This window comes from Antechinus flavipes, chromosome 1 (genome assembly GCF_016432865.1).
Source record: "Antechinus flavipes isolate AdamAnt ecotype Samford, QLD, Australia chromosome 1, AdamAnt_v2, whole genome shotgun sequence".
Classification (NCBI taxonomy): Eukaryota; Metazoa; Chordata; class Mammalia; order Dasyuromorphia; family Dasyuridae; genus Antechinus; species Antechinus flavipes.
In genome coordinates this window covers 676,887,059-676,909,636 of record NC_067398.1, presented here as the reverse complement: position 1 = coordinate 676,909,636, position 22,578 = coordinate 676,887,059, and the positions used below count along the sequence as shown (strand labels likewise).

The window sequence follows — 22,578 nt, the reverse complement described above, 5'->3', positions numbered from 1 at the left end:
TACTGTGCGCCAGACCAAGGAAATAAAAGTCCCTGCTTTTAGGCTCTAACATTCCGCGGCAGGAGTTAATAATACCCCCACATTCACAGCGCTGGAAGGTTTGCAAAAGTCTATTACCTCATTATCTATCATCTCATCTGATCTCAACCACCCTGGGAGGTATATACTCTCATGACCCATTTTTCACATAAGAAGGAACTTCAGGGGCCTTTGCAGGGTCACACAAGTCAACTAACGTCCAAGGATTCGAGGCTTGAAACGCTTTTCAAAGCTTCCACAACATGTAAATGTCCAGTGTGATCAGCCTCAGCTTCCCGGAAGAATCCGGGCCCCTTTGGCCTTTACACCTCTGGGGTCTCGAGGGGGTCCGCGGCCTAAGAGGCGCAGGGAGGGGCATCTCCTAACTTTTAGGGGGGCGCTTACCCAGTATTACTCCCCCACTTTACAGATGGCGGAAACCAGGGTGCATTAAATCAGAAACTAAATAAGCAGGCAAAATTAAAAACTCTTATTGTACGGATCGAAGAACGAGGCCCAGGATCGGAAGTAACTTTTCCAAGGTGTCACAGCAGGGAGTCAAACCCAGGGCCAGAGTCCCCTCTCCACCCTCACTTTGCAGCTCACACCGAGGGGACTCCTTGTCCAAGGTCATACAGCCAGCCAGGGGCACTAGCCCCTCCATGGTCGGACCTCAGTCTCCCCATCTGTAAAATAAATGCCCAGCTCCCCGCTACTCGGACCCTCCCCAGCGCGCCGCAAGCGGAAATGGCGGAACGCGTTCATCCTTGCGGGGCTCGGGTCGGCACGCACTTCCCAAAGCCCTCCCCATAAGTTCCCCTTGTACCCCACCCCCCCAGGCCGAGGCAGCGGCAGGCGAGTCCTCCACATTCCCACAATCCTGAGCGGCCACGCCCCGGGAGCTCTGGCCTGCGCGCTGCCCCTTCCCCTCCTTGCTGAGGCGCAACCAAACGCGCCTGCCCGCCTCGCTCACGGGCCGTTCCCTACCTCTTCCTTCCCTCCCTTCTCTTTCCCAGCCCCTCCCTTCTCCTCCCGCGCGCCGCTGCCGCAGCGGCTGCCACTACCGAGGCCGCTATCAGCGCCCCGCCCCAGTGGTCACCTCCCGCCGAAGTCCCGCCCCCTGCCCGGCTGTTAGGGGGGCGCCACCGGCTTCCCATTGGCCGCAGTGCCTGCCCGTTCGCGACGAGGTTGTTTTCAGCGCCGCGGGGTTAGGTTGTCCGGCCCTGGTCGCTCGGTCTCGGCGGCGGCGGCGGTTGGCCTGAGGAAGGGGGGAGGAGGACGGTGGCCGCTGAGGGGACGGCGTCCGGGGAGGGGGGGAGGGAGGGGACTTCGGCTGGCCTGAGGCGGCGGCGGCAGCGGCGGCGCTCGGCCTGAGGCGGCGGCGGCGGAGGCCGTAGGGCTCCCGGCTGAAGCGGCGCAGGGTCCCCCCTCTCCGGCTCGGACTGAGGCAGCCGCGGCGGCGGCGGCGGCGTTGGCGGCGGCGGGGCCCGGCCAGGCCAGGCCCCGGCTCAGGCCCAGGCCCCGGGCTCGGGCTCGGTGAGGCGGGGGGCGCCGCCGGCGGCGGGGGCGGCCCCGCGGGCCTCGGGACGATGACTCTGGAGTCCATGATGGCGTGTTGCCTCAGCGACGAGGTGAAGGAATCTAAGCGGATCAACGCCGAGATCGAGAAGCAGCTGCGGCGGGACAAGCGGGACGCCCGGCGGGAGCTCAAGCTGCTTCTCCTCGGTGAGCCCCGCCCGGCCCCTCCCTGCCTCAGTTTCCCCACCCGGCAGGCAAGGCCCTTGCCCACCTCCTCCGGCCATCGATCCCCCGCGCCTGGGCCCCAAGTCCGGCCGGGGCCTTGCCTCTGCCCCGGAGCCTCTTTCCCTCTCTCCGAGAACTCCCCAAGCCCCTCGTGTGCCCCGCGCCATCCCGGGCTCTAGAGGAGACCGTGGGCCCCCTCTCCCCCCCTCCCCCTCCCCAAGGGCACACCTGTTGCTGGTACCTGGGCTTCTCCACCTGCTCGGGACTTGTTGTCAGTGAAAATAAGGGCGGGCTGAAGGATTTAACCCCCTCCCCCGGGATGCGTTCGGGCGAAGCAGCGCCCCCCACCCCTTAATCACATTCTGGGAATGTTGGAGACGAGTCCGACGGGCCAGAATCAGGATATTCCGTCTCCGAGGCAGTCTCATCTTTCCAAAAAATCTGGCCCCTGTGGCCCAGGGCGACCTAGGGTGACCTAGGGAAGTGTCTCCAGGGTGGTGTGAGGGAGCCGACCTTCGGAGAGAGGCCGGAGGATGAATACCTGGCCACCGGGGACTGCAAGAGACCCTTAGGGCAGGCCGTGTGGGAGCTGGGAGCCTCCCCTGTCCCTGGTGCTAGACGGGAGCCCGCGCCGAGCAAGCCCCTTCCCCGCACTCCACCCCCTCTCTCCCCATCCCCCACCCATAGACTCTTCCCAACTGTGTGAGGGAACCGATCTGTTTAGGCGGGGAGGAACTCCCTCGGGTGGATGAGGAGGCTTCTGGGGGACGTGGGTTTCCTCGGGGCCACGGATCTGGAAGGAAACACGGAATGGCTGTCAGTGAGGGGCAATTTGGGAGCCCCGGGAAAGGGAGACGCCGGGAGTTGCTGCTCTCGGAATAATGCACCAGTCAGGTTCCGGTGAGACTGAGGAAGTGTGAGGCGTGCGGTTTTGTATGAACTTAGTGGTGTCTCTGGCATGCACTTGGGGTTTAAAATGGAAGTCGGGTTCAAGGATGCAGGTCAGTCACTCCTTTTTGCAGCCTTGGCGGGGCTACATTTGACTTGAAGAGCCTCCTAGAAAAGCTAAAGGGCTTCATTCAGTAAGTAAGTGGAGCTCACCGTGGCGTCTCTTTGGAGTTGAATGTAGCCAGCAGTGCCCCTTCCTGGGTATGGGGACCAACCTTTCCATTTTGGGGGGCTCCCCCGCCGCCCCTCCCCCCCAAAGTGAAACATTTAGGGTCCATTTAAAAAGCTAATGGCAGCATTTCAGGATTGGTGTTTCAACGCCGATGTCTTCCAATTATTCTATCTTGCTCCTCATTTCCAGTAGCGTAGCTCCTTCATTTCATCTTCTAAGCCGAGTGGCTGGTCAGGATCGTAGAGCTGCTACTTTTTTCCGTGCCCCCCTCCCCCGTGGCTGCATTAGTGGTAAATGGAAATCGTTTTGCTGTTCAATTTCAACTCTATTCTTGAGAGAAAAAGGATTATAGAAATGCATTAGGTTAGTTGTAAAAGTTAGGATAAATTGTGCAACAAAGTGCAACAGATGAATGCAACATAAAGCCATAGACTGGGTTCAAAGGGAGTTACCCCCCAGAACATTGGATTTAGAATCAGAAGATCCTACTAATTGTGTGAGAAAGGGTGAATTGCTTAGCTTCTTTGAGCCTCATTTTCTTCTGCTGGGGAATGGGTCACTCTCAAACTGTCAAAATTTGGATAGTGTGTGCTATGTGCTGGGCACTGTGCTAAGCACTTTACTAACTATTATGTAATCCTCCCAATAGCCTAGGAATTTAGTGCTATTATTATCGAGATTTTACAGATGAGGAAACTGAGGCATATAGATTTAAGGGACTTGTAGGTCATCCAACTAGTTAGTGTTTGAGGCTGCATTTGATTTCGGGGCTTTCCCATCATTGTACTCAATGTGCAACTAACTGCCTGCCACACTTCTTGGTCTAGGTGATCAAAGGAGATGATATATGGAAATCACCATATGGAAGAGAAAGACTGGGTTTGTGGTTTTTGTTGGTATGAGAATTCCCTGGTTAGGAAACTTCCTCTATCAATTCACATTAGGGACTTCTCTGTTAGAGTTGCCTAGCACCCGAGAAGTTATGTCCAGGGTCATACAGCCAGTCTCCGTTAGAAGTGAAACTTGAACCCAGCTCTTCCTGGATTCAAGACCGCCCCCCTCTCTCTCTACCATGCCATGAAACCTGTATATAAATATGAGCTTTAATTATTTCCTGTGTAGCTGTTTAGGGTTTGAGGGTCCATCTGTATGGAGTGCTTGCTTTATAGCTTACAAAGTGTACATCAACATTGAGATAAGTAATTACAAATTCAGCTCTCATATTTTAGTTGCATCCAAGTCTTGGTGACCCTATTTGGAGTTTTTTTTTGGCAGACACTGGAGTGGTTTGCCATTTCCTTTGCCAGCTCATTTTACAGATGAGGAAACTAAGGCAAATCAGTTGAAGTGACATGTTGAGGGTCACAAAAATAGTAAGAGGAATCTTCCCGATTCCAGTGTCAGCACTCTATGCACTGCACCATCTAGCTGCTCTGGTAATATAAAAACTATTTCTATTTTCTAAATGAGAAATCTGAGACTCATAGGTAAGGATGCATAGAGTGGTCATTTTCAAAATTAGGACTTGAATCCAGTATTCTAATACCAGTACTTTTACTGTATACCCTTCTACCCCTTTCCAGAAATGATTGATGAAAGATAAAAACACCTCATTGTCATTGTTACTGATTCACTATTTTATAACTTGATTATATTTTTATGTAACTGATCATTATGAACTTATCATTGGTATTCCATAGATAAGGAATGCTGTTTCTAGGTTTCTACTAGTGTTAAGAAATGCTAAATGAGTTCATGTAAACGTTTGATCATTAAATGAAGTATTAGAGTTAGTCTTCTTGATTTTCTGCACAACTTCCCCAGGTTCCTCCTGAATACTAAAAAAAAAAAAAAACAAAAAAATGAATTTCTGTATTGGGTGTGGTTGGCTTAATAGGAAGGGTGTCCATATAATAGTGGGACTATTGCCTTCTGCAAAAGAAGACATACTCTTCTTTTTCCAGCTCGTGAGTATTTTACCAAAGTAATCCTCTTCTGTCATTGTAGTCACAGTAAGTGAAGGAAGTGTATATAAGCTACTTTCTGAGTGACTGTCTTCATTTTTAGGTAAATCATTTTTTTCTTACTTACTTTTACCCATTGGTAGTTGGAATAGGAAAACAGACTATTAAACTTATTAGCAAAACACTCTGAAAACGCTTTGGTTTTTTCCCCTGTATTCTGGGGCTTACAGGCTAATTAGCTGAAATGATTATTTTTTCCCTTCCCATTGTCATTTAAAATACAATTCTCAGTTTGAAACTCCTAGCCAGAGAATCGTTATTTACCTGTATCAATTTGTATATTATAGCAGGGCATTTCAGAATGTTGCTTTGAGTTCTTATTCAAAAGTCAGAGTGCTGTGACCCAGCCCTAGAATTAATTTCCGTGAATTATCCAAGCTCTTTGGAGCTCTGGGCCTATTCTTTGCGTTTACTTTTCTTGCTCTGGGGTGGTTTTTGCGGTGAGCACGTGAGGAAGTGTGTGCCACTCGATATTTAACCACAAAAGGTTTCATTTTCTGATTTTTGTGGTGTAGCTGTTCTCCATAAGAGACCAGTATCACCAGCAGTACTGAAAAGACTTTTAATTTACCATTTCTAGTGCTGGATATTTGGAACAGTGCACAATGAAATAAATTTTCTTGGTGGTGGGGCCTCCATAGGGCTCATTTGGGGGCTTCTATAATTTATACAGAAAGGTTTATTTTCTCTTGAATTTCAAATGCAATTAGATGTGCATAAAAATCAGGGAATGATAGCTGTGGTAGAGTGACCGAAATTCAGTTCAATTCATATAAAGTTCAGTTCAATCTTAGATTTATTAAACCCCTTCTGTATTACAGGCACTATGCTAAATGCTGAGGATATAAAGCTTGGTGGCCGGGGGTGGGGAATGAACTGGGTGTGAAGGAAACTTTGTTGTCAGGCAGCTTCCCTTCTGTTTGGGGACAGAAAAAACACTTAGAAAATTAAAAACAAAATATATTTAATTTTCCTGGGAGAGAGAATTAGCTACTGGGTTGAATCAGAACAGGCTTCCTACAGAAGATAGTACCTAACCTGAGTTTTGAAGAAAGCTGGATTTTAAGAGATGATGATGAATAGGGAACAGATTTCCGGAATGGAGGGGGTTAGCACATGCAAAGGGAGTATGGGGAAGAGCAGGCAAGCCAATTTGACTGGAATATAAAGGGTTTGAAGGATGGTGATATATTAAGCTTAGGAAGCTAAACTGGGACCAGGTGATGAAGATCTTTCAAAGGCCAAATAGAAAAATTTGTATTTTAAAAAAAGGCAAAAATAGAAGTCATTGGAGCTTCTTGAGTAGGGGGCCTGGATGAGCACTTTGTGTATCCTTTCCCATCTTGTGGTTGTAATTTGTCTTTGTTTTCTAAGAGGACCATGACAATCAGGAAGGTGACATGAAATGCAAGGAATTCCAACCCATGTGCTAGAAATGGATAAGGTGCCCACTGAACTTCCCTTCCAGCCCTCAGATTCTGTGATTCTGTTACCTGTGCTTTAGAAATAATCATTGAGAATGGATTGGAGAAGGGAAATATTTGAGTCAGAAAAATCAGTATGGAGGCTGGGAAGTGATGAGTGCTTGAATTAGATTGGTAGCTGTGTGCATAGAAAGGGGTGAATGGATAAAAGTATGTATTGGAAAGGTAGACTTGACAGCCTCTTAACGGCTGGGGTGGGGGAGGGAAGAATCTAGATCACTGAGGTTTGAAACCTGGGTGTAGTACCTTTTTTTCCCCCAAAATTTTTATTTAAAATATTTGAGCTGACATTTATACCAATAATTTAAAGATTTTTTTTATTATAGCTTTTTATTTACAAGATATGCATGGATAATTTTTCAGTATTGACAATTGCAAAACTTTTTGTTCCAACTTTTCCCCTCCTTCCCCACCTCCTCTCCCAGATGGCAGGTTGACCAATACATGTTAAAAATGTTAAAGTATAAATTAAATACAATATATGTATACATGTTCATACAGATATTTTGCTGTACAAAAAGAATCGGACTTTGAAATAGTATACAATTAGCTTGTGAGGGAAATCAAAAGTTCAGGTGGACAAAAATAGAGGGATTGGGAATTCTATGTAGTAGTTCATAGTCATCTCCCAGGTTCTTTCGCTGGGTGTAGCTGGTTCAATTCATTACTGCTCTATTGGAACTGATTTGGTTCATTTCATTGTGGAAGGTGGCCATGTCCATCGGAATTGATTATCATATAGTATTATTGTTGAAGTATATAATGATGTCCTGGTCCTGCTCATTTCACTCAGCATCAGTTCATGTAAGTCTCTCCAGGCCTTTCTGAAATCATCCTGCTGGTCATTTCTTACAGAACTATTGTTCCATAACATTCATATACCACAATTTATTCAGCCATTCTCCAATTGATGGGCATCCACTCAGTTTCCAGTTTCTGGCCACTACAAAGAGGGTTGCCACAAACATTCTTGCACATGCGGGTCCCTTTCTCTTCTTTAAAATCTCTTTGGGATAAGCTGGGTGTAGTACCTTTAGCAGAAATCTAAAACTGAGCCTTAATGTAGTGCCATTTTTGAATATGTTTGTAAAATCTCATGTGTTGTTTCTTGTAAGTATTCACTTATGTGTTCCTTTTCCTTATGAGGGGTTCTTTTTCCTTTTCTATGAATTACCTCTAAGCAGGATGGTCTTTTAGTGCCTATTCTCTCTCTCTCTCTTTTTTTTATTAATAACTTTTTATTGATAGAACGCATGCCAGGGTAATTTTTTACAGCATTATCCCTTGCATTCACTTCTGTTCTGATTTTTCCCCTCCCTCCCTCCACCCCTTCCCCCAGATGGCAAGCAGTCCTTTACATGTTGAATGGGTTGCAGTATATCCTAGATACAATATATGTGTGCAGAACCGAACAGTTTTCTTGTTGCACAGGGAGAATTGGATTCAGAAGGTATAAATAACCCGGGAAGAAAAACAAAAATGCAAGCAGTTTATATTCATTTCCCAGTGTTCTTTCTCTGGGTGTAGTTGCTTCTGTCCATCTTTGATCAATTAAGGCTCTCTTTATTGAAGAGATCCACTTCCATCAGAATACATCCTCAAACAGTATCGCTGTTGAGGTATATAACGATCTCCTGGTTCTGCTCATTTCACTCAGCATCAGTTCATGTAAATCTCGCCAGTCCTCTCTGTATTCATCTTGCTGGTCATTCCTTACAGAACAATAATGTTCCATAACATTCATATACCACAATTTACTCAACCATTCTCCAATTGATGGACATCCTTTCATTTTCCAGCTTCTAGTCACTACAAATAGGGCTGCCACAAACATTTTGTTAGTGCCTATTCTCTTAAACTATCCCCAGTGATCAGCTTCTGTAGCAGAGTTGTCAGCCTGCCTTCACACTTTTGGTCATCCTTTCTCCTATATCCACTATTCTGAATCTGTTCAATTTGAACTCTATCAAAGATATCTTAATTTTCAAACATTTATGGAACATCTTTGGTATGCTGGAAAGTGCTTTGCATTAGGAATCGAGATCTGTATTTTCGTTAAATCATCAAGTATTTACTAAAGGGACTGCTGTATTCCAGGCACTGTGCTAAAATCAGGATATACAGAGGAAAGACAAAAACAGTTCAGTTGCCCTCAGAGAGCTCATTTTTGAATGGGAAAAGACTACATGAAAAATTCTTTACAGACAAAATTTATTCAAGATAAGCTGGAGGTAATCTCAGAGGAAAGGCCCTGGCATGAAGGGGCACTGGGAAAGGCATCTTGTATAAAATGGGATTTTGACTACCTAGAGGCAGAGATGAGGAGTGAAAGCATTTTCACCTGGGTGGGTGGGTGGGGTGTGACAGGATTATGCCTGGAATCTGCAATTGTAGGTTTGTGTGGAGGGAGAAGCAGGAGGCTGGAGTCCTGGATCAGAGAACACAGAGAGAAGTGTGAAGTGGGAGTTGAAGAGAAGGTTTTCTGTTTGATCCTAGGGATGATGGAAGTCAATGGAGTTTGATTTGAGGATGGTATGGGTTGATCCATACTTCTGGAAGATCACTTTAGCACTGACTGAAAGTTAGGAAGGAAGGCCCGAGGCTTCAATTTTCTCTGCTGTTTGTTAGCCTGGTGTCCCTAGGAAAATAATCTTACCTCTTTGAATCTCACTTTAACTCACCTATGATACAGGGAGCTTAAGGCTTGCTCTCTAATGTGATTATTAAATGAGATAATTTGTATGGGGTATTTTATAAATTAATATAAAGGGTTATTATTGCTAAATACAATACACAACACACAACAATGAAAATGAACCCATTCACTAGCTTACACTTTGTGGTGACATAGTAAATGTTTGTTATAATAGTAGTTTGGGGAGTTATTGACAATGCTTCTGACTGAATTAAACTGTTAGAATTGAAAGGGATCTCATGGAGAAGCAACTTTTTTTTTTTTTTAATAACTTTTTATTGATAGAACTCATGCCAGGGTAATTTTTTACAACATTATCCCTTGCATTCACTTCTGTCCCGATTTTTCCCCTCCCTCTCTCCACCCCCTCCCCCAGATGGCAAGCAGTCCTTTACATGTTAAATATGTCGCAGTATATCCTAGATACAATATATGTGTGCAGAACCGAACAGTTTTCTTGTTGCACAGGGAGAATTGAATTCAGAAGGTATAAATAATCCGGGAAGAAAAATAAAAATGCAAGCAGTTTATATTCATCTCTCAGTGTTCTTTTTTTGGGTATAGCTGCTTCTGCCCATCTTTGATCAATTGAAACTGATAGTTCTCTTTATCGAAGAGATCCACTTCCATCAGAATACATCCTCAAACAGTATCGTTGTTGAGGTATATAATGATCTCCTGGTTTTGCTCATTTCACTTAGCATCAGTTCATGTAAGTCTCGCCAGTCCTCTCTGTATTCATCCTGCTGGTCATTCCTTACAGAACAATAATATTCCACAATGTTCATATACCACAATTTACTCAACCATTCTCCAATTGATGGGCATCCATTCATTTTCCAGCTTCTAGCCACTACAAACAGGGCTGCCACAAACATTTTGGCACATACAGGTCCCTTTCCCTTCTTTAGTATCTCTTTGGGGTATAAGCCCAGCAGAGACACTGCTGGATCAAAGGGTATGCACAGTTTGATAACTTTTTGAGCATAGTTCCAAATCGCTCTCCAGAATGGCTGGATGTGTTCACAATTCCACCAACAATGTATCAATGTCCCTGTTTTCCCACATCCCCTCCAACATTTCGCATTATCTTTCCCTGTCACTCTAGCCAATCTGACAGGTGTGTAGTGGTATCTCAGAGTTGTCTTTGCATTTCTCTGATTAATAATGATTTGGAGCATATTTTCATATGTCTATAAATAGTTTCAATTTCTTTGAGAATTGTCTGTTCATATCCTTTGACCATTTATCAATTGGAGAATGGTTTGATTTCTTATAAATTAGAGTCAATTCTCTATATATTTTGGAAATGAGGCCTTTATCAGAACCTTTGACTGTAAAGATGTTTTCCCAGTTTATTGCTTCCCTTCTAATCTTGTCTGCATTTGTTTTGTTTGTACAAAAACTTTTCAATTTGATATAATCAAAATTTTCTATTTTGTGGTTAATAGTGATCTCTGGTTCTTCTTTGGTCATAAATTCCTCCCTCTTCCACAGGTCTGAGAGGTAAACAATCCTATGCTCTTCCAATTTATTTATAATCTCATTCTTTATGCCTAGGTCATGAACCCATTTTGACCTTATCTTGGTGTACGGTATTAAGTGTGGGTCAATACCTAGTTTCTGCCATACTAATTTCCAATTTTTCCAGCAATTTTTGTCAAATAGTGCATTCTTATCCCAGAAACTGGGGTCTTTGGGTTTGTCAAACACTATATTATTAAAGTTATTGGCTGTTTTGTCTTTTGAACCTAACCTATTCCATTGATCAACTATTTCTTAGCCAATTTCTTAGTCTATTTCTTAGCCAATACCAGATGGTTTTAGTAACTGCTGCTTTATAATATAATTTTATATCTGGTACAGCTAGGCCACCTTCATTTGATTTTTTTTTTTTCATTAATTCCCTTGAAATTCTTGACCTTTTGTTTTTCCATATGAACTTTGTTGTTATTTTTTCTAGTTCATCAAAGTAGTTTTTTGGGAGTCTGATTGGTATAGCGCTAAATAAATAGATTAATTTAGGTAGTATTGTCATCTTTATTATATTTGCTCGCCCAATCCAAGAGCATTTAATATTTTTCCAGTTGGTTAGATCAGACTTAATTTGTGTGGAAAGTGTTTTGTAGTTTTGCTCATAAAGTTTCTGATTTTCCCTTAGCAGATAGATTCCTAAATATTTTATACAATCAGTAGTTAGAGAAGCAACTTTCAAGGAATACCACAGCTCCCTCACTTTAAAGACTAATATTGATAATAATAGTTAAGGTTTGTGCCAGGCAGTGTGCCTTTAGTACTTTGGATATGGAGGTAAAAGACAGAGCTCCAAGTCTAATGAGAGACAGCGCATGTTAACAAATATGTATAGCCAAGCTGTATACAGAATATATTGAAAATAATGAATTAGAATTAAGGGGATTGGAAAAAACTTCTTGTAGAAAGTGGATTTTACTTGGCATTTAAAAGAGACCAGGGAAGCCAGTCAGTAGAGATGAGAAAGGAGAGTATTTCAGATATGGGAACCACTGGGGTTTGGGGATATTAAACTAGGGCAAAATTTCTTAAACTGTGGATCGCACCCCATATAGGGTTGCATAACTGAATGCAGGGTTCATGAAAAATTTGGCAGCAGTAAAAGATTTTTGAATGTAACAAAAATTAATTCAAAATCAAATGCATAATGAATCCAAGGTGTTTCTGGCAGTAACTGCCCAGTTTGTACTGCATGACTTTACTACAGCCTTGGTACTGAACACATAGCTGCCAGAAACAAGGATTCATGATTATAAGTGGGGAAAGTTTAATCAGCACTGGACCAAGTAGGATGACTTCTTGGGAAGAAGGGGGAAAGGGAACAAATGGTTATTAAGTTCCTACTATGTGCGAAATATCTCATTTGATCCTCCTAGCAATGCTGGGGTAGATGGTATTGTTATTATCCCCATTAAATAGTTGGGGGAGCCTGAAGAATGTTGTTGTTGTTTGCCTTTTGTCCTCCTTGACATCAGGGAGATGATGCCATAATATGTAAGGGAGGGCTATGCAAGGTTACCGGCCTCACTTACCCCTCCAGAGCCATCTGGGTCCAGTGGCCAGCTTTAGATCGGGATGACTGAAGATGGGCCTGGATACAATGGGAGACCTTGGTCTTTTTAAGCTCTGTCCTCAACAGGTCTCAGTTTAATTGAGGCTGCCCCCATTCAGAGATGAAAACTAGGTAGCAATTGAGGCAAGGAATCTCTTCTTTCCCTAACCAAAACCAAACGAAACAAATATATGGCTTGCTAAAGTTCATGCAATGGCTACTTAGTGTCTGAAGTAGGATTCCAGTTCAAGCTTTTGTGACTCCAGGCCTAGTATTCCTATGCACTATGCTACTTAACTGCCTCTTGGTGAAGAATAGGTTGTAGTGGGGAGAGAATTGTGTATAATGTTAGACCCATCTTAGACCTATTGTAATTGTCCAAGTATGAGGTGTTGAAGACCTATATCAGGGTGGTGATAGGATAAGAAAGGAGAGAAGGCATAGCATGGCTGGATGGGTCTGTGTATGTGTATGATTTTTATCACACACACACACACACACACACACACACACACACACACACACCCCTACCTGATCTGAATTGAAAAAAGCTCAAGATTTTTTTTTTAATAGCTTTTTATTTACAAAAGTTATTTATGGGTAATTTTTCGACATTTACCCTTAAATGAATATAAACTGCTTGCATTTTTGTTTTTCTTCCCGGGTTATTTATACCTTCTGAATCCAATTCTCCCTGTGTAACAGGAAAACTGTTCAGTTCTGCACACATATATTGTATCTAGGATATACTGTAACCTATTCAACATGTAAAGGACTGCTTGCCATCTGGGGGAGGGGATGGAGGGAGGGAGGGGAAAAATTGGAACAGAAGGGATAATGCTGTAAAAAATTACCCTGGCATGAGTTCTATCAATAAAAAGTTATTTAAAAAAAACAAAACCCAAAACATTGACCCTTGCCAAACCTTCTGTTCCAACTTTTTCCCTCCTTTCCCCCACCTTCTCCCCATATGTTAAAGTATATGTTAAATCCAATATATGTATGCATATTTATACAGTTGTCTTGCTGCACAAGAAAAATCAGATTTAGAAAGAAAGGAAAAAACCTGAGAAGGAAAACAAAAATTCAAGCAAACAGTAACAGAAAGAGTGGAAATACTATGTTGTGGTCCATGTTCATTTCCCATGGTTCTCTCTCTGGGTGTAGCTGATTCTCTTCATCACTGAACAATTGGAACTGGTTTGAATCCTCTCATTGTTGAAGAGAGCCACTTCCATTAGAGTTGATCATTGCATAATCTTGTTGTTGAAGTGTATAATGATCTCCTGGTTCTGCTCATTTCACTTAGTATCAGTTCATATAAGTCTCTCCAAGCCTCTCTGTATTCATCCTGCTGGTCATTTCTTACAGAACTATAATATTCCATAATATTCATATACCACAATTTACCCAGCCATTCTCCAATTGATGGAAATCCATTCAATTTCCAATTTCTAGCCATTACAAAAAGGGTTGCCACAAACATTTTTGCATATGTGGGTCCCTTTCCCTCCTTTAAGATCTGTTTGGGATATAAATCCAGTAGGAACATTGCTGGATCAAAGAGTATATACAGTTTGATAACTTTTTGAGCATAATTCCAAATCGCTCTTCAGAATGATTGGATCTGTTCACAATTCCACCCATAATGTATCAGTGTCCCACTTTCCCCCCAGCATTCTCACCAACATTTGTTACTATCTTTTCTTGTCATCTTAGCCAATCTGAGAGGTGTTTAGTGGTATCTCAGAGTTGTCTTAATTTGCATTTCTCTGATCAATAATGATTTGGAGCACCTTTTCACATGAGTAGAAATAGTTTCAATTTCATCATCCAAAAATTGCCTGTTCATATCCTTTGACCATTTATCAATTGGGGAATGGCTTGGTTTCTTATAAATTTGAGTAAATTATATATTTTGGAAATGAGACCTTTATCAGAAATTTTGAATGTAGAAATGTTTTCCCAGCTTATTGCTTCCCATCTAATCTTGTTTGTGTTCGTTTTGTTTGTACAAAACCTTTTTAATTTAATATAATCAAAATTTTCTCTTTTGTGATCAATAATGATCTCTAGTTCTTCTTTGGTCACAAATTTCCTCCTCCTCCACAGGTCTGAGAGGTAAACTATCCTATGTTCTTCTAATTTATTTATAATCTCATTCTTTATGTCTAGATCATGAATCCATTTTGACCTTAACTTGTTAAGTGTTGGATCAATGCCTAATTTCTGCCATACTAATTTCCAGTTTTTCCCAGCAACTTTTGTCAAATATTGAATTCTTATCCTAAAAGCTGGGGTCTTTGGGTTTGTCAAACAGTAGATTGCTATAGTTTACTGACTATTTTATCCTGTGAACCTAATGTATTCAAAGCTCAAGATTCTAAGGGATGAGTTGAAGAAGCAGACTGTACTAAGGGAGGCAGGGAGAAAACATAGGTGTATTATGATCTCTATTGTACAGATAAGGAAACTAAGGCAAACAGGTTGTGACCTCCCTAGAGTCATACACCTAATAAGTATCTGAGGTCAAATTTGAACTCAGGTGTTCCTGACTCCCAATCCAACATTTTGTTCATTATACTGCCTAGAAATGTAGATACAGAAGGGTAGATTGGGTACTATAAGAAATTATGAACATGAAAAATTCAGAAAAGCATAGGAAGACTTAGGTAAACTGAGTGAACTTAGAACCAAGAAAACAATATGTCCCATGACTACAACATAAGTGGGAAAACAATGAAGCAAAACTGAAAGCTAAATTTATTGTTATTTGGCTCCAGAGAAGTTTGAAAATGTACTTCCTTGTAGAATGGGGGAGTATGAGTGTGGAATATTGTCTATGCAGTATCTCAACTGATCTGTTTTTTATCTTTTTAAAATTTTTGTTATAATAAGGGGTGACTGGATGGGAAAGAAATATCCTAATCATATTTAAGCACTTTAAAAATGAATATGTCAGAACATAGGTGGCACTGTTATTTTTTTTTTTAAAGGTAGTGAGAGGTAGACTTTGGAGGGCTTTAAAAAAAAAAATTTCCATAGCATTTTATTTTTCCTGTTATATGCAAAGATAGACTTCAGGATTCAATTTTGTAAGATTTTGAGTTCTAGTTTTTTTCTCCCTCTTTCCCTTACCTCCTCCCTCCACAGTACAGCAAACAATCTGATAGAAGTTATACCATACAATCATTTTAAACATATTTTGGAAGGCTTTTAAGTGGCTATTAAGGGTGTTGTATTTTATCACAGAAACAATGAAGATTTGGGATCACATATTCATGGATCTAGTGTTGAAAGGGACTTTATTTGTCATCTAATTTAATTCTCTCTCTATGTCTCATGTGTGTCTATCTCTGTCTTTCTCCCTCTCTTAGTTTGCTCAAAGTCATACTAATAGTAAATGTCAGAAATGTGATTTGAATTCAGGACCAATGCTCTTTCCACTGTACATATAGTATCTTCCATGGCTAGAGTTAGTTTTAAGAAGATTGGTTTGGAAGCCAGGTAGAAGATGATTGCAGAAGGGGCAAAAGATTGGATGCAGGAAGACTAGTTAAAAGACTAACCCAGTAGCTATAAAGGTAGTTTTGGAATTCAAGTTTCTTGATGCTTAGGCCAAGAAATTTTCTTCTACAGCCCACTGCCAGATAGAATGTTATAGTGAACGTCATGATACCTTGCTTGACTTGGTTAACTTTTGGCCTTCCTCTCTTGAATTGGGAACTGATAGTATTATTGATTGGTATATTGGGCAATTAGGTGTGCCAAGTCCGAAGTTAGGAACATATGAGTTCAGATCTCAAACACTTAGCAGCTGTGTGACCTTGGGCAAATCACTTAATCTCTGCCTCAGATTCCTCAATTGTAAAATAGCTGGAGAAGGAAATGACAAAAGTATCTAGTATCTTTGCCCTACAACCCCCATAAAGAGCCAGACACAATTGATAGGACAAATAACAAATAACACCATCATAGATTATAATATTGTTAAATTAGGACAAGTCCTAAAAATGTGGTATCTTGACAGTAGCAGAAACCATAAGAAGTGCTGAAAATGAGACTTGAGGGTAGTATAGAACTGACTGAACTTTTGAATTCATTAGGAATATAAGAAGGAGACCTGAAACTCCAGAACTTTAGCAGACTGAGACTGCTCTAGGTGATAAGATTTATGGAGGTCAGAGGTACATTGCTTATCAGTGGTCCTTTACCCTTGACTTTCATTTCATCTGTAGGGCAGGGAGTTCCTAACTTGGTTCTTTCTTATAACTTACCAGTTTTTATCATTAAGATTCTTGTTTGACAGGATTTATCTTCCCTGAATTTTCTTTTCTTTTCTTTTTTTTCTTCTTCTTCTTCTTTTTTTTTTTTTTTGCTGAGGCAATTGGGGTTAAGTGACTTGCCCCAGGGTCACACAGCTAGGAAGTGTTAAGTGTCTGATGTCAGATTTAAAATCAGGTCCTCCTGACTTCAGGGCAGCTGCTCTTTCCACTGTGCCACCTACCTGCCCTTCCTTGAATTTTGTTAGGGGATGGTTAGAGATTTCTTAGTGATTGACAGATTACTGACAAAAGATTTTATTTTCTTGGGATTGCTCATAAAAATTAAAAACAAAGCAAAACACTGGAGAGCATAGGAATAAATGATTTGTAGCATCTATCTAAACCCAGCAGCAAGCATTATATATAGTGGAGATAAGCTAGAAGCATTCACAGTAAGATCACGGATGAAACAAGGTTACCCATTATTACCACTATTGTTTAACATTGTGCTAGAAATGTTTATCTTTAGCAACAAGAAAGAGAAATTAAGGGAATTAGAGTAGGTAATGATATGATGATACAGAATCCTAGAGAATCGACTAAAAAACTATCAGAAACAGTTAGCAACTTTAGCAAAGTTGCTGGATATAAAATAAACTCACATAAGTCATCAACATTTCTTTATGTTACTGACAAAGCCCAGCAGCAAGAGATAGAAAGGGAAATAACTGTAAACAATTTAAAATAATTTGGGAATCTACCTGCCAAGATAAAGCTAGGTATGAATACAATTTGCAAAACATTTTTGAAACAAAATTAGATCTAAACAGTTGAAAAAATATTGATTGCTCATGGGTGGGCTGAGCTAATATAATAAAAAAACAATTCTACTTAAATCAAACTGCCAAAAAAAATTGCTTTATTGAGCTAGAAAATATATCAGAATTCATCAGGAAGAAAAAAAGGTCAAGAATATCAAGAGGATTAATGGGGAAAAAAATGCAAAGGAAGGTGGCCTAGCCATGTCTGACCTAAAACAATATTCTAAGAGTAGTGGTCATCAAAACCATTTGGTACTAGCTAAGAAGTAGAATAGTCAATCAGTGGAATAGGTTAAGTATACAAAGTACGGTAGTCAATGACTATTGTAGTCTAGTATTTGATAAACCCAAAGACTCTAGCTTTTGGGATAAGAACTTAATATTTTTCAAAAATTGCTAGGAAAATTGGAAAATGGCAGAAACTAGGCATTGGTCTGCATCTGACACTCTGTATCAAGAAAGGTTGACATGGGTTCATGATAGACATAAAGGATGATATATAAGCAAATTTGGAGAGGAAGAGATGGTCAGCCTGTTGGATTTGTGGAGAATAGAGGAATTTGTGGTCAAAGAATTAGAAAACATTATGAAATGCAAAATAGATAATTTTGGTTACATTAAGTTAAAAAAGTTTTGCACAAAGTAATGCAGCCAAGATTAGAAGGGAAGCAGAAAGCTAGGAAAAAAATTTTTTTTAGCCAGTGTTTCTGATAAAGGCCTCATTTCTAAAATATGTAGAGAATTGACTCAATTTTATAAAAATGCAAGTCATTCCTCAATTGATAAATGGTCAGAGAATATGAACAATTTTTAGATAAATTAAAGTCATTTTCTAGTCATATAAAAAGAATGCTCTAAGTCACTGTTAGAGAAGTGCAAATTAATACAAATCTGAGATAACCACCTCACACCTCTCAGGTTGGTCAAGATGACAGGAAAAGATGATAAATGTTGGAGGGGATGTAGGAAAACTAGATCAGTGATACAGTATTGCTACAGTTGTGAAACGATCCAACCTTTCTGGAAAACAATTTGAAACTATGCCCAAACCTATAAAACTTTGCATACCTTTGATCCAGCAGTCTCACTACTGGGTCTATGTCCCAAAGAGATCATAAAAAAGGGGAAAGGAGCCACATGTGCAAAAATGTTTGTGGTAGGTCTTTTTGTAATGGAAGAAACTAGAAATTGAGTGGATGTCCATCAGTTGGGTTGAATAAGTTATGGTACATAAATGTAATGGAATATTACTGTTTTAAAAGAAATGCTGATCAGGCTAATTAGAGAAAAGTCTTGAAAGATTTACATGAACTGATGCTGAATGAAGTGAGTAGAACCAGGAGAACATTGTACATAGTAACAGGTACTTTGTATGGATGATTAGCCATAGTAAATATAGCTCTTCTCAGCAATACATTGATGTAAGACAATTCCAATAGACTTTGGATAGAGAATGCTATCTGCATCCAGAGGGAGAACTGTGGATACTGAATATGGATTGAAACATACTATTTTTACCTTTTTTGTTTTTTTTCTTTTCTTGTGTTTTTCCTCTCCTTTTGGTCTGATTTTTTTATGTACAGCCTGAAAAATATGGAAATATGTTTAAAAGGATAGCACATATTTAACCCATATTAGATTGCTTGCTGTCTTGAGGAATGGGGAGGTAAGGGAGGGAGTAAAATTCATAACACAAACTACGAAAATGAAAGTTTCATTTCATAGAAATGAAAAACTATTTTTATATGGATTTGGGAAAATAAAATACTATTGGGGGAAAAAAAGAATAGTCCCAAATAAGAGGATGCAGAAGATTCCCAGAAGGTAATAAAATAAAATAGCATTGTGAAAGAGTATATTTGTGACATCTGAATATTCTAGGTTCTGTTAACTTGAAAAATGGATGAAAGCCCCGGCCCTTTTTCGATGTCATAGGCTTAAACATTCCATTGTTTAGAAATGTTAGACTTGTGAGCTGATATCATTGAGAAAATTCAACCTGGTAGATATTAATTCTTCCAGATTGTCTTGTTAAATAAAATTTAGGCTTCATAACATCCTTCTTTGTTTAGCCATCTCTGAGGGACTTCCTATTACTTTCAGGATAAAGTCCAAACTTCAACCTAATGCTCACGGTCTTCCAATCTGGTTTCAACCTGTTTTTAGTCTTTTATCTTTTGTTACTTCCTCTCAAATATTAAGTGTTTCAGCTTAACTATCTTTCTATAGCTGGCCCCCTTATGCAAATACCATAGTTTCATCTCTGTCTTTGGTTATCCTTCTTTCCTCTCACCTCTAATTTAATAGGCTTTCAATGTGGGAGAGAAAGTTAAAGAATTTCCAAATAGTTGAAGTTAAAACAGCAGAGCAGTGGGTCATATTGTGTGGTAGTAAACTTCCCATCACTGGAGAAATTCAAGTAGGGAAGTTTTGGGGGCTCTGAAGGAAGAGATTCCTGCTTCAGTTGGAATGGGACCGGATGATCTTTAAAGTCCCTGCCAGTTTTGGGATTGGCAATTTTATTTCTTATTTTTAAGGATTAGAACTATAGAAGCAATCTCTGTTTTAGAAAAAGGGTAATATATGTCAAATGTAATTCATATGCTATTTCAATAGTAAATCAATAGTAATTTTAATTTAATTCATTGTTGTTTACTATGTACATGGCTCAATGCTAGTCTTAGTAAGGAACACAAAAATAAAGGACCCTGCCCCACAAAGCTGTATGAGGCTACTAAAACACATTGTACAGTTAGTTTAGTGTCCTTTAGACTTTCCTCTGCCTCCACCCTTCCTGCTCCTCCCATTTTCTCTTGTAACAGCAAGGAAGGTGTTTACCAGGAGCTCCAGGCTTTGACTTATTAATTCCTCCTGGTTAGCTAGCTTTTTTCTATTTGGACTCGGAAGTGAAGGTTCTTTGAATTTCTCGATTTCTTCAGAAATTCTATGGTTTTACTGAAAGAAATTAACTTTTAAGAGTAAGAATATGGAAAACAGAGTAGGCTTTTGTCTATCCCAGCTTTTGGATTTCATTAGAAATATAATCTACTCCTCTTCCTTAAACACTTAGTGAGTGCCCAGATAATATATAACACTGTATTGAGCATTTGTAGTACTTTTCTAGTTCAAGTGATATGAATCCCTGCTATCAATGCAGTTATTCTTGTAAGATGGGACATAATGAAGGCAGTTTGTTGTAGTGGAGAGAGCCATGATTTTTAGTCAGAATATCTTGGTTCAAGTCCTTGTTTGGCAAAATTTTTAGATATTTAACCTTGGAGAAGTGATTTTTGCCTTCTGTGAAATGTAGATAATGATAATTGTACTACCTGCATAGTAGGATTGTTGTGAGAATATTTAGAAGGAGTCTTAGATCTTTTTAATGTCATATTTAAGAGGAACTTAAACATCACCCAGACCAATCCATTCATTAAAAAATAATGTTTTCTGTTTTCATATATCCATTTCTAAACATATTTCTCCGCTCCTTTATCCAGTTAACTGCCCCTTATAAACAGGAATCAATAACAATATATATGTGGTGTGGGGAGAAAAATTATGTGAAACCAAACAAGTTATCATCTGAGTCTGATGGTGAACGTAGTATTCTTCAAAGAAGGCATACCCTTATCAGTTCTTTTTGGGGCCAGCTTTAATCACTGTAGTTAAGCAATGTTTATTATCAGAGTTTTGTTTTTATTTTTGTAGTCTCATATATTGTTTTCCTTATTTCATTTTATAATACTTCATATAAATCTTACCTTTCTTTGAATTCTTCATATTCACTTTTTAAGCCAACAATCATTCTTGAAATGACTTTATTTCCTATTTTTTTGCTGTCATGAAAAAGTGCTAGAGAGACTTTATGGGGTTATGTAGGATTTTCTTGTCATTGATTTGGGGAGTATATGCTTTTTAGCGAGAACTTGGCTTCAAAGGGGAGTGTCATTTTAGCTTCATTCCAAATTACTTTCCACAATAGTTGGACCAATTCACAGTCATTTTTCTTATCTTTAAAAAAATTATTTGCTCCAGCCATGTAGTCAATCAGTAGTTCAGCTAGCACTAGAGTACAGGTATCTTGATTTGCAACCCAGTTTTTTCCTACATTAGTCTGTCTCATGTCAAATGAGATAATGTGAAAGTCTTTTGTAAATATAAAGTACTATATAGAAGTTAATTTCAAAAAAGATAAAATGGATTTTTTACATACTGAGTAATATGCAGGTCTCATAGAATATATAGATAGCACAAATAATATACCAACTTATATATAGTGAAATGAGGGGGTAGATGATAATAACTATGTAAGGTGGTAGATGAATCTGATGAGGGGATTCAGGACCATGCCATGTGTAGACTGAAAGAACTGGGGAGAGAGAGAACTTAGAAGAGAGAACTTGGGGGGATGTGGTTTCAGTCTTCAATGACAGAAGGGCCTATACGGGAGAGAAAGGTTATATTTGTTTTGCTTGGTTCCAGAGGGCATCAGTAGGACTTTTATATGTGTAAGTTGCAGGCAGAAGTCTCAGTTGATATTAGAACACATTTTTGAGTATTCAGAGCCTGTCAAAGAAATGATTTCCTTGGGAGGGAGCAAGTTCCTGGTCACTGTAGATCTTTAAGCAGAGATTGGATGAACTTCAGCCATTTAGGTTTTGTTATGGGGGAAGCTGCACCATAACTGTCAGCTCTCTGAGGGCCTGACACAGCTTTGTGTCAGAGGGCACTCTGTTCACTTGGAGTCTCCATTTGGGACAACTGACTTAAATTTAGGGCCTCAGTTATCCTACTGTAAAATCTGGGAATGAGAGAAATGAGGCTAGGAGATACAATGGAACAAAATGATGCATTTGGAGTCAGAGAACTCAGTTCTCAGGTTGGCCACATCTATCTGTGTGATCTGGGGCAGGCTGCTTCCTTTTTCTGGGCCTCAGTCCTCTTGACTGTAAAATCACAGGGTTGGGTTAGACAGACAACTTCACAAAACTCTTCCAACTTTAAATCTGTGATCCTGTTTTATATTTCTTTCCTTGGGAAGAGATTTATTTATTTATTTATTTAAAGCTCTCCATCTCAGATGAAGTATATTCTTTTGCTTGAAGATAAGAGAGTGTGAACGAATCCAGCCATTCTGGAGAGCGATCTGGAATTATGCCCAAAAAGTTATCAAACTGTGCATACCCTTTGATCCAGCAGTGTTTCTATTGGGCTTATACCCCAAAGAGATACTAAAAAAGGGAAGGGGACCTGTATGTGCCAAAATGTTTGTAGCAGCCCTGTTTGTAGTGGCTAGAAACTGGAAAATGAATGGATGCCCATC

General features: G+C 40.2%; 1 protein-coding gene across 1 annotated transcript in view; it reads left to right on the top strand.

Moving 5' to 3' along the window:
• The first annotated feature begins 1,543 nt into the window (after positions 1-1,543).
• The window catches only part of GNA11 (G protein subunit alpha 11), a 73,985-nt gene continuing 52,950 nt past the window's right edge, over positions 1,544-22,578 (top strand). The window contains exon 1 of the mRNA XM_051972405.1: positions 1,544-1,743. Within this exon, the coding sequence (XP_051828365.1) occupies positions 1,608-1,743 (136 nt within the window). The 5' untranslated portion in view covers positions 1,544-1,607. The remainder of the gene's footprint in view (positions 1,744-22,578) is intronic.